The sequence below is a fragment of the Tinamus guttatus genome, unplaced genomic scaffold (assembly GCF_059628265.1).
Source record: "Tinamus guttatus ecotype Peru unplaced genomic scaffold, ASM5962826v1 Tinamus_guttatus_pri_ptg000089l, whole genome shotgun sequence".
NCBI classification, from domain to species: Eukaryota; Metazoa; Chordata; class Aves; order Tinamiformes; family Tinamidae; genus Tinamus; species Tinamus guttatus.
In genome coordinates, this window is record NW_028288623.1 from 141,724 (window position 1) to 154,445 (window position 12,722).

Sequence of the window (12,722 nt, forward strand, 5' to 3'; positions counted from 1 at the left end):
GAGCTAACGTGACATTTGCAGCAACCTTCCTGCGCATATTTTCAGTCGTTGTCACCAGCGAGGTAGAACGGAGATCGCCCTAAGCAGCGGGAGCTGCAGCTGATTGGCATTGATATAGTCTCATCAGTCTCAGTTAACATAGCAACCGAATGAAACCTTTGGCTTGAGGGAGGCTGGAAAACAAATAAAATAAAGAAGTTAAAGAAGAGAAGAGCCTGCTGCAGGTCTGGGCAGCAGCCAGGAACCCCGCCACGGGGGCTGGGGTTTGTGGTGAGGAAAAAACCGCAGGGAAAACCTGGGCCGCGGTGCTGCACGCTCACACGCGTCGGATCCGCACGGCAGCAGATGCTCATCCCTGCTCTGCAAGCGCTGCTGCCTGCTAAATGCAGCTTATTTTCCCATTCTGTGGTAACAATGAAGAAATTCTCGCCCAAGCTATTTTGGGGCAGGCTGGAGCCACATGCTGCTTCCTCAGGGCTGAGCGCTCATTGTTTTTATTCGCCTCCATGAAACAATTGCAGTCTGCGCAGGGCATTTTTGTTTCCCGGTTCCTCCGACCATTATTACCTTTTCCTGTTCTCCCTGAGAAAATGGACCTTTGATACTCCGCCAGGCTGCGTTATTTCATTTCCTGACCATTTTGGATGAAATCATGACAAAGGCAGGCACTTTTACTGAAGGGAAAATAAATGTGGAAGAAAACTTTACTCTGGAAAAAAAAAAAGAAGGAAAAAAAAGAAAAAAAGCAAGTTGCGTAGCACTGAAGGAATGAGGTAGTGTGAGTCACGGTGGAGTTCTCACCCCATCCACGAGGGAGTTTGCCAGGCCCGGGCTGCATCCCACAGCCAGGAAGCCCAGCCAGGGGTACAGCAGCAAATACAGCGTATGCAGCTACTGACACATATGGGAAACAGCCTCCAGGTCACCCATGCAGAAGCACATGAACCCTCTTTCCTGCATTTTACACCTAACTTACCTAACCTAGTGGTGACACCACTAACCCAAACATTGTCTAGGTGTGCAAAGAGGTCTGGAAGATTTAGGTCCACAAATTCCCTAAGCACCGGGTTCCTGTTCGGAAGACACCTTGTCATGGTCCAGGTGTCGTACTATTCTTCACATACTTTTCCCTCACTTTTCAAGTTAGAAAACCTCCCTTTTCCTCTGACATCTTTTTTTTTTAAATTTTTGTTCTTTCACATTTAGACCTTTTAATATTCTATGAGACTTACATGTAGCATGCCATTCGAAAATGTAGTGGTGAGAAAAAAGAAACACACGCTTTGGGGATGTAATATTGTTTCTCATTCTTACAAACTGTGCAGTAAAGTGAGGTAAGTGTATAGTTCATTTTTGCTCAGAGTTTGAATTAATCTTCGTTCATATGTAACTATAAAGGTACGTCTAGGTTGACTGCTTTTTTCCCTCTGTTCTGACTGATTCAGTGAATGCACCAGTTCCCAGGTTTATATCCACAGAGACTGAATGCCATCAAAAATATCAATAACCGTGTGTACATTTCTGTCTTCTATGTGTTACTGTATTAGAAAGAATCACCGAGAGAATGGCTCTTGCTATCTTACCAGCAGGAAGCAGGAGAGAGGTGTTATCATGACGGATAAGCCTTCAGAAACGCGTTCTCTCCTTTGCTGTAGACTATACAAGGCTGCACATGCTGCCTCTGCAGCCCTCTCCCACAGCATCTCCTAGAAGGTCACTCTAGCTAACTGAATTTGATGGATTTTCCTGGGATATCAGTCACATTCTACTAAGCACTTCTAGCCTGGAGCTGGTGTCCTTCTATCACTTCATTAAACTCAGTCCCTTGTAATTTGTTTGCTGTGTTTATAAGCAAATCTGACAACATCAAGCACTTGTTTCCAAGTTTATGAGAGCTTGAGATTGGTAGAACCAGGAGATACAATTAGATAGTGAGAACGGCATCTGCCAGAAGCTCCTGTCAGGAGTGTCAATCACACGCAGTCCTTCCTTTTTGAGAAGATGTATGTCGTTTAGACCTGTTGATGAGAGACTTGTGAAAAGTTGGATTATAATAAGCTTTGAACTATTTCCTTGTAAGAACCAAATCCTAGAGACCTTCTGTATTAAAAAAAAAAAAAGTATGTTTGCTGACATCAGTGGAAATTATAGTCATGAATAAAGAAGCTTTTCAATACATAGCTTGGAAAATTAAGCACAAAGCTGTAACTATTCCCTGTTTTTTATTATTATTATTTAGAGTGTTGTTCGTTACCTATCATATGCCCATTTTAAGATTTACAAGAAAGCATATAGTTGCATAAATACTAACAAAAGTACAAAGTAGCACAAAGTCCTGGGGTCAAAATATTTGGCCACCTGTGCTTATTTGTGCTGTTACCACAGCAAGAATGTTTTTCAAATGATTTGTGTAACACTCAGTATCAAATTAAATCTTGGAAGCACATTTTCTACTGCAAAATAGCTTTTTGTGGTTCAAATACTGTTTGCAACAAAACCTCCTTTTTTTCTTGTCATGTCACATGCTGAAACAATGGCAAAAAGATAAATTACGCAAATCCAATTTTAACTGCTGTAAATTTTTTAATAGGTTCACTGATTTCTTAAAGTTTAGAACACTTTATATAACAGATATATGCAGGTAGCTTACAGATTTCTGATGCAACCTCACCTGGCATTTCTGGGTTCTATAAGCAGAATTAAGCAAAGCAAAAATCTCTCCAAAAGGGTTGCTTGCTCCACCCTTCCTTTGTTTCAAAGTCTTTTCTGATATTTTTTGCTTTGGGGGCTATTTTTAATGTTAGATTATTTCCATTGTTTATCTCCAGAAAAGTGTTTCCAGGCCATTCTGCAGTCATTGCTATTCTGGGAAGGCATATGAAAATATAAAGTTTATATGCTTTACAGGCAGATGTGGTCAGAAATATATGAGTAACTGCCATCAGCATCACATTCCTGTATTTAACTCTATTTCTCTCTAACAGTTTTCTCCCTGTGTATGAACTATTGTAGATTTCCCAAAGGGCTGGACATGTCTTTCTATGCTGAGTACTGATAAAGAATGCACCAATGAAATAAATAAGCTAATGCTATTGATAGGGACAATTTGCTGGAGCCAGACCTGGAGGCAGGAGCCTAGCCAAGTCATCCATGCAAGTGACCTTCAACAGAGATCCTGCTGAGTGCCTCAAGATCCCAAAGAATCTGCCATGAGGGATTTACAAGCTCTTCTGTGATGGACAAAATCTCTTCTTTCGCAGCAGATCAGCAAGAAGGAACTCTGCTATGGGCTGCTCAATGTTGTGCACAGAATAGTGCACCACTATAGACAGTGCACCACGACAGAATAGTCAGTTCTTTCTGGATAGCAATGAGAAAGACTTTCCACTTAAATCTTCAAGGATAATATTGTATTTAATCAGAACATGTGAAGATGGGCAATAAAAGATGAGCCACTGAATCTTACATTGCTTCTGATGCAAGAAACTCCAAGATGATACTACATCGGCCAGACCTCTCAGCCACGCTGTGTAGATCTCTTGGCCATAGGATAAACGTAGGCAGCTAATTGTAGCAGAGAAGCTTGTAGGCAGCTCCCACTTGGTGATTACACCACCTGTGCATCCTCGAATTTATCTAAATGTGTAGCAACATGTTCCAGTGTGAACACCCTTCTGCTTAACAATAGAGTAGGAATGATAAATAAAATTGTTTTCATCTACCAAAATCCTGTAAGACCAAAATGCTGGTGAACCTCACCATGGGTGGGATCTGCACAGCATGGCACGTTCTCACTGAGAGGCCCATCTGATGCTGTGTCATCTTGGAGTTCCCAGCACCAGAAGGACCCATAGTTCCCCATTCAATACGGTGATTCACTGCCACCACGGTTAATTAGGGTCATCAAGCCTTACCTGAATGACACTCCTCACAGGTAAGGGGATAAAGGTAAAAGGTGAAACAAGCTCCGTTCTAGAAAACAGACTGAAAACTGTCAACTAATGCAACTGAAGACTTGCACTCTCTCACATGTGCACTGTCCATGTAAGTCTCATCAAAATGGGGGATATGCATTAAAATAGGAAAAAAACAAAACAAAAAAACTATTGACTGAAAAGTTATGCTGTTTCAAAACTTGAGTATATGTGCATGAGCACATATGTGTAATATATGCTTGCGTGTGCCCTGTGTTCACAGGGGCTATCTTACCGGGTTACAGCAAAATGCTATCTGAATGTAGAGGCTGAAGGGAGAACTGAGTTGAGCGTGTATGTGTATGTGTTTGTGTACAGTTCTGGGTTTCCTTTGCTGTTGGAGTTTCCTCTGCAGTCAGCTTAATACAAAATGTTGTCTTTGGAGGGAGCGTTAAAATCAGGTGCTCCTTGAATAGCTACAGCAAAATCTATTCATCATGCCGAGGAGGGAAAAGATCTTTGCAGTCACTGTTCTTTTTCCTAAGGAATAACATAACACCTCCATCTGGCTGTTAAAAGACCCTGTCTTTAAAATCCATATGCCCTACCCAAAAAACCTCTCACCATACCTCCCTCAAGTTTCCCTCACTCTGCTGTACTTATGTCCGATTTCATCAATGTTTCATGTAGTGTCATGGCTTAGGATGATGGCTTCCTTAAGGCAGTGTTTAGAGAAAACACGGCCTAGAGAAAAAGGAAAGATTGTCTGTGACAGCCTGAGTCTACGCTTCTGTGATTCATACAATGTTGCTCATTGGGTTTCTTTTTTAGTATCTGGCTTTAGCTCTGCCATGGAGTGGCAATGTTTCAGGGCACTCCCCTCAGATTAATCATCATTTTCACATTCTGAGATTTGTTAACTGTACCTTCAGGCATTGCCAATTCAAGCAAACATAAAAAAAATAGTAGTCACAACACCTCAGGGCATGATGTCATCAGATCTTCTAAGCGAAGCAGGTCTGACCTGCCCACTAGTTATCTGGGAGACCTCCAGGAAACACAAGGAAGCATACAGGAAGGGGCAGATCGTGTGGGGCAGCTGAGATTTCTTGTCAGCATGAATCATATACCATCTCTGGGAATCTAAATCCTAGAAGTTTAAAAAATGGCCCTGCTTTTCCTGAGACCGACCCACACTGGTGCTGAAGCAGAATGTGACTGGAGATGTTACCTTCCAGAAGGAATTTGAGAGTGGGATGCTGTAGTTTTTTTCTCAAATTCAGGTTATTAACTATGGCTGCTTTCCATCTCAAGGCAATGAATTACATACTGTTTCCAATAGTCTTGAATGTCAAAATTGTGCTTCACACCTCCTACTAAAGCACACAGTCACTGCCATATTCCACCTCAGACAAGGCTGTATTCAGTGAGGAGTCTTGCATACACAGTTAGTAAAGCTGTTGAGATCAGACAGAAATATAAAGTTAGTACTTTATTTCTTCAGAATGAGCTTAAATCTGAGAAAAACGCAGGGAAATTGTCAAGGCACTAGGGCCTCTGGACTAATCTGCCTGCGCAAGTTATCTGACTTCTATTTGTATGAAAGCAAATCACATGAAACTGTGACTTATATATGGCTTTTCCCCCTAAAAATTCTTTCCCCCCTAGAATGCTGCTGGTTATTCCACAGATTTCCTCTCAGCACATAACTCTCAGCACCCTCCCATGCTCCCACAACACAACAGCTTCCTGCACAGTTCCCACAATTTTCTCCCCAACCCATGCTCCCTGTCTACATATTTTTGGCTGACTAACTGTGCAAGACACAGTCCATGCTGTGGATAATGGCAAGTTAGGTGCCTGTTGACAAGACAGATGTTTTATGACTATGTTCCAAATATTGTCCACGTTTCTGGATTGTCCTCTTTCTGTAGCCTAATTTTGTCCTCTTGCAAACACCCTGAAATACGTGAGCATTTAATATTTTTAAAATTTCTGCTTCTCTGACTGTGGCTGAAACTGAAACTCCTTCCTGTGGGTTTGGACTTACCAAGCCTAATGGGTTAGGTTTCTTAGAAAAAATGGCTAAAAAAGAGCCCTAAAAGAGAGAAATTCTTTTAAAATGGAGAAGAAGTTCTTCTGGACTCATTGGCATCCTCCATAGCCCTGAACTTCAAAGAGTTTTAGCTGTGAACAAGGATCTTAACTAGGAATTTATCCCAATGGCACCATGAATCGTTATTTGGTAGAAATTTCTTACACTGAGGCACTGCTGTGCTGTAGTTTAAAAAATGTGGTGTAAGTGCTGCTAAAATACTGTCAACTCAGTGTTTGGATATTCTAACTTTAGCCTTGTTTATTATGCTTCATCTCCATGGTGTTTTTTAGGAGATTCTCGTACCAGAAATGCCAGAAAATAGCTCCCTCTTCACAGAAACCTTCCAGTCACTGGGACATCGATGATGCTTCTGTGAGTGATTCTGTATCGACAAGTTCACAGAATTAGGTCTTGTAGTATGAAGGCAAATGCTAATGTCTATGGTGTCATGGTTTTCTTGCAAGAAACACTAACTGTACCATCTCTCAGAGGAAAGCTCATATTAGAGCTACAAACTACCCCTATTTCTAGCAACGGGAGCATTAAGCCACTCCAGTTGATTTTTCAGCCATGCTGAAACACCTGCAAAAGGTTCCTATAGTGATACTAAAGAGATCAGGCTTTCTAAAAATGTGCAGCAGAAAGACAACAACAACAAAAAAAAAAAAAAAAAAAACGAGTGGAACTGAAGACGCTGTTGCTCCAGTGGAGAGTTGGAAAGTTGGAATTTGTTAAGAATTCTTTTCTGCTTGGCTCTCAGGGGACTTCCTTGTGAGTGTGGATGAAAATTTAAAATTTGTTCCCCTTTGAGCATTCCTTGATACTAAGGATCTTCGATAAGTGCTCTCTGGGAAAAATCTGACCTTGGTCTGCTTATTTTGCCTTAAGAAAACCACAGGCCCTGAGGAATTCACTAAAAGAGCTCACATACTGAGGGCAGCAGGCAGCTGAGACAGATTGCAAAGGCAGCATTAATGGTACTGGGAGCTTCGTGGTCCAGGTGTCTGCAGATCAGTAATTAGCATCCTCCACTCCATGAGCTGAACTTTTGCTAAATAGCACTGTGATGGAGGGCTATCTAAGTCACAGGTATAGGTAATAAAAATAACGATAATAATAATAATAATAATATTTTTCTCTCATTTCTTGATATATGAGTGCAAGAACTTTGTTCTTCCAGCCTGGGAGGGAGGGCATGGTGCAGCCTACCCCTGTGATGCCTAGGCAGGGTGCATCCTGAAAATCTCAGCCAGGTGGCTCTGGAAGCGTGGGGCGTGTGGTGCCATGATAAAGGGGGTGCAGGCCATTTCCTGCCCCACAGCTGGGGCTGCAGAAGGTGCTGTGAACGCTGGACCTGCCAGTGCAGCAGGGAGATGAGGCCTCACTGCATGCAATTTTCCTATTGGTAAATCTGTGCCTGATCTGCTCTGAAGCAGTACGGAATATACCCATTTTTCTCCCCATTGTTTCTAGTGGCGGGGGGTAATATACAGGAGTGAATTTCATGGAGTGATTTCACAGAGATTTATTAGTTTGAATTTCATGGAGTGATTTCACAGAGATTTATTAGTTTGTGAGGCTGAATGTGGTGTGACTTGCTGTGAAAGGTTCTGAAGAACGACAGAACAGAGCAGCTCAGAAGGGAGTGTAGTTTGTGAAAGGATTGGGCTCTTGCTTACAAGTTTGTTAAAAGCTGTGAAAATACCAGTCAGGTCTCCATTGGGTACTAACATCATGGCAAGGTGTTCAGCAAGTAGTAGATGCTACAGTTGCTGAGAACCTTTCTACCATAAATAAAAGCCAGAAAAAATACCCGGTAGGTTTTAGGAGCAAGCTAGGTGTCTTACAGCAAAACTGGATTATTGTAGAGTGACACTCTGCTTTCTTTCCTTCTTATAGATAAGCCTACTTCTTATTTTTCTGCCTCTGTATACAGGGAATAAAATGGTTTTATTGCTATCTATGACAATATTCCAAACTTGGATCAACCTTTTTTATTTTTCTAGGGTTGTGCTTACATGTAAATAGCAGAGAGAGAGAGTCAAGAGCTGAAGATACACATAGACTGTTAACGCCCCAGTAGCAAGGCAATATTTTAATTTTGGCTTCTTTGTGAAATGAACAGTAAGCTGATCAGTTATGGAATTTTATTTTTTTAGTGGCAGAGGGAGGAGAAAAGGAGGGGAGGTTAAAATTGTAACTTTGGGTATTATATCCAATGCACAGGAAGAAATATCAGTCGGCAGGATTTAAAAGTCAGGGTTGCAATGCTGCTGACTAGCTGTAGATCCTGAGCCAAGGGATCAATGGCAGACAAGAAGTAAAAGTAGTAGTGAGCTATAATAGCTGCCTTCTTTGTCAATGTGTATCTGAAAACAAACAGTGTATTCAACACAGGGACAGAAGTAGTTCTATCTCATAATTAAGTGGGTAAATTAGTCTTTCTTTTGTTTTGCGCTGATTGTTTCATGTGCCATCAACATCTTGTATTTTTATTACAGTAATCTTTGCAGTTTAATCCCAAGCTGATAATATGCTTCTTTCTGGATATAATGAATTTCACCTAGTTTAGGCAAAGTTTTGTTTTTAACTTCCTGTTAGTCCTAACTTATATTTTCATGGAATTTAGCAATTCTGTTGATAACTAAATTGAAAAGAATAATTTTTGGTAGTCCCAGAAAGGATTGTTGGGGGGAAAAATACAAGACTTCATTCCATTGAATGAAGAGATAAGAGAGACTAAAATATTTCCAATGGTTTAAAGCTGCAGTATTGCTCTTGCAAATGGCAGTACACTGAAGCATTTCCATGGCAAGGTCCAATGTTTTGTTACTGTTGTGATTAACTTCCTGTTCTTGTGGTATCAAGTATTTACTTTTTTTTTTTTTTTTTTTTTTTTTTTCCAAATGTTCATAACCTTAGCCCAGAAACTGTCATTAGCTCATCTGAGTATTTTCTAAAACCTATGTTTGTACTATGTACCCTATATAGCACAGCCCTGGTCCTTGATTCTGCAAATGCCACATCTCAGTGGCTGAAAGGGTATGAAGTAAAGAAAAATACTGCAATATATGTTTACAAGATGATTCTTGCTTGGCCAAGTCCAAGTCAAAACAGCTATATCTTCAGCATGATGGCATTCCCTAAAACACCCAATAAACTTAATTTGCTACAGAAGTTTTCCAAATAGCCCACAGTTATGAAGTGGGGTACTTGACTGTGTAAATATACCAAGAATGCGAGGAAAAAACAAACTGGAATATTGTTTGGCCAAAATAACCTTTCCAGAGGAACAGCTGTTGGAGCATAGAATAAAGTTTTCCTCCTTTGCAATACTGGCTTACGCAGTAGAACAACTTGTTTGCCTTGGTTCTGGCATACTAAATTACAGCAGAAATGGATTGATTGCCAACTCACTTAAATTAATACTCTTCTAACTATAACAGCATTGAAACATTTTTCACTTTTCACCAATGTTCTGCTCTAATTTTCTCAGAGCAAGCTCTCCTCTCACAGGGAATGATATCCATCCTAAGGAAGTATTGGAAAACTAAAGCAGAGCCTGACAACAAGCTAGTTATTTGTTGGATTGCAGAAGCTCAGCACATAGATCTAGATCTACCCAGATGTATGTTTGTTTGTTTCCCCTAAAAGCTAATCATGGGTTTTTTTTTTTCTTACTTTGTTAATGATGCTGACAATTCGACTTGTTACCAGTTTTACCTTCAGGCATGGAGGGATTCCAATACTATTATTTGCTATCTCATGACTTAATGTTTTCAGCCTGTCTGCATTAATGAAGACAATGTAATGTAATTGTCCTCACAAGGACACAATATTCTCTTGTTTATTTTGCTGGACTCCAAATGTGTCTTCCCAGGATTCTCTTGAGTGGGGTGATGTGTGCTAACTGGGTTATTCTCTGTTTGGCCAGGGTTGAGCCTATAATATTCATGCTTTGTTCCCCCCATATCTTTTTGTTCCCCCTCCTGCTCTCCTTTCTCAGCTTCCATCACTATGTGACTGGAACGATGACTTTTAGGAGTGGATAATATTCCACAATATCCATCATCTCACGAAAGGGAACTGCTCAGTGTGAATCACCGCTGTAAAACTGTAAAGGCTGAGGCTGATCTGTGCAAATTTAATCAATGACTCCAAAACAAAAGCTCAAAAAAAAGGTTTTTTAAAACCTTTAGGACAGCCTTTAGACTGGTTATTAATGACTGTTATCCCTCTTTCCTCCTTTGTGTGGAGAAAATGAACAGCTTCTATGCAACATTCATAAAACAGCTGCAGAAAGAACCTACAAAGAGCATTTCATAATCTGGATCATTATAGAATTGCAGTATATTTATGGGTAACACTTGCATCTCAGAAACTTCACATTTTTAAGTGATGTGAATGTTTTAGTTTAAAAAAAATCCAGTTATTTTGGAAAATGATGTTGTTGAAACATAGACTTTACGGTTTTGGAGGGGTTGCTTGTTTTCTTCCTCCACTGTGGTAACCAGGGGGGCTTCTCAAGCTCAGCTTCACCCCAAATGAGGGAACTCCCCCTCCCCACCCATGATAATCATCTATAAGTGTTTTTTTTTTTTTTTCCCCTCTCCCATCTTCCCACTCCCCATCCTTTCCTCTTTTCATGCCCCAACCCTGTTGGACAAACTGCAAGAACAGCCCTTTGCCAAAAGCTGCCAGCAGCCTCCTATGCTGAGCGGTTTGGAACTCCATATTTAACTGCACGTCCTTCTTGCATGTTGGGGGGGAGGGAGATAGCGTGAGGAAGTTGTTGTGTTAATCCCGTACCCCTACTTATCCACGGGGGGGAAAAACAACAACAACAACAAAAAACAGGTCAAGTCGATGGTGGCGGCGGGGGCGCCTCCATTTCCCGGGCCGCCCGCGCCGCCTCCTCCGCGCCACCAGGGGGCGCCCGCCCGCTCCGCGCGCATGCGCAGCGCCGCCGCCCCCGCCGCAAGGGCCGCCCCTGGCCGGCGGCGGCGCGCGCCGCCCGCCGCAAGGGCTGCCGGTCCCGGGGAGGCGCGGGGGCGGGCGGGCGGCCCGGGGCCCGGACATAAGATGGCGGCGGCGTTGCTGGGGAGGCGGTGGCGGCGGTTGCGGCCGTGCGGGCTGTCGTGGAGCGCGGGCGGCGCGCGCCTCTGCGCGGGCTCGCAGGGCGGATAGAGCGGCGGGCCCGGCACGCGCCGGGGGTGGGGGGAGCCGCCATGGGCTCGCAGGTGCTGCAGATCCTGCGCCAGGGCGTGTGGGCGGCGCTGAGCGGCGGCTGGTACCAGGACCCGCACCAGGGCGCGGGGGTCAACGCGCTGCACCTCTACCTGTGGCTCTTCCTGCTCGGCTTCCCCTTCACCCTCTACATGGTGAGCGCCGCTGGGCCCGGCCGGGCCCTGGGGAGGGGGTGGGGGGCGCCGGGCCCTGCCCCGAGGCCGCCGTGGGGCCAAGCGGGGGTGGCTGCTGCCGGGAGCGGCGGTTTCGCGTGGGAGCTGCGGAGGGAGGCGGCCCTGCCCGTGCGGGGAGAGAGCTCCGCTCCAGAGCTCGTCGCGGGGAGTTTACTCGGCTGCAGCGCAGTGTGCTGTGCTGGCCCGCCGGGGCTGCGTGGATTGCCTGCGCGTGATAAGTTACCTCGTGGTCTTGCCGGCAGCCAGACTTTGGTATGTTTAGTTTGGAAGAGCGCCTGCTGGATGCATCTTTGTACCTGGTGTTTTGGTCGAGGCTTGTAGAATCCTGACCTCTGAATCTAGAAGTTTCTTGATATCTGGACTTGGAAACCAATGTGTGGAAGGGACCTCTCCCCTTGTGAGAGAAGGAAGTGGTTTCCTGCTGGTCTGTGTTAGTTCTATAGGCCTTAGAAAAAACACTTGTGTTTTGGGACATTTCAGTAGTGGATCAATGTGATTGCCCTAGGTGTAATGTGACTAGCCTTGAGCTCGTGCAATAGAAAGCAATTTTCAAGTCTGCCAGGCCCAGATGTTGTGACAAATTAGAGTAGAAGCTGGCTGTGGAAAAAAATGTGAATTAGAATGAGCCTGGGGATGGAAAAACCTGCATGAGTGCAGCTGTGGAGATCCTGTGCTCTTTGTTCAGGTGTTCTTGCTCCTCTTAAAAAGCAGTTTGTAAGGATAGAAGGTGCAATATGAGACACTTCATATGGAGGAATGGCTAATGGGGAAGAGGAGGTTACAGCTCTCTGCAGTTGCCTCTTAGTTCATGTTACTATGTTCTTGAAAAAGGTAGCTCCAAGGCTTTGTTGTCTGAAAAACTAGATTGTTGGCAGGGAAACTAAAGGCTGAGCCAAACTGTTTTTAAAAGCAAAGTTAGCACGACAGCAACTAGATCAAACATTCGGTTAAACATATCTCTGTAAAAACTGAAAATCATTACCTGTTTAGAGCCCCACTAAATATGAGGAGAGAATCCTTTTGGTTTTGAATCTACTTTTTTTTTTTTTTATGAAGTAGTACTTTTATGCTTTCAAAAAACAGCTTATCCAACTAGTACTGTGGTAAGAAAGGGATTCATAGAAGTGTGATGAGTTTGTTGTGTGTGTCCAGGAGCCTTTGAAGGGGTTCTGATCTACATTACATGTAGTTCATTGATAAGTGATAGATCTCAACTGGCACTTGAGTCAGTTGAAGCAGCAGTTAGGCCTCTGTCACCTCTACTATGCATTGCTTAAACTTGTGTGTGTT

The 12,722-nt window shown here is 43.2% G+C and overlaps 1 protein-coding gene across 4 annotated transcripts in view; it reads left to right on the forward strand.

Moving 5' to 3' along the window:
- Positions 1-11,143: 11,143 nt before the first annotated feature.
- PCNX1 (pecanex 1) overlaps positions 11,144-12,722 on the forward strand; it is a 74,231-nt gene continuing 72,652 nt past the window's right edge. For all 4 annotated transcript variants that reach the window (XM_088520430.1, XM_088520432.1, XM_088520431.1 and 1 more), the window contains exon 1: positions 11,144-11,393. In XM_088520430.1, coding sequence (XP_088376556.1) covers positions 11,241-11,393 — 153 coding nt within the window. In that variant the 5' untranslated portion in view covers positions 11,144-11,240. The remainder of the gene's footprint in view (positions 11,394-12,722) is intronic.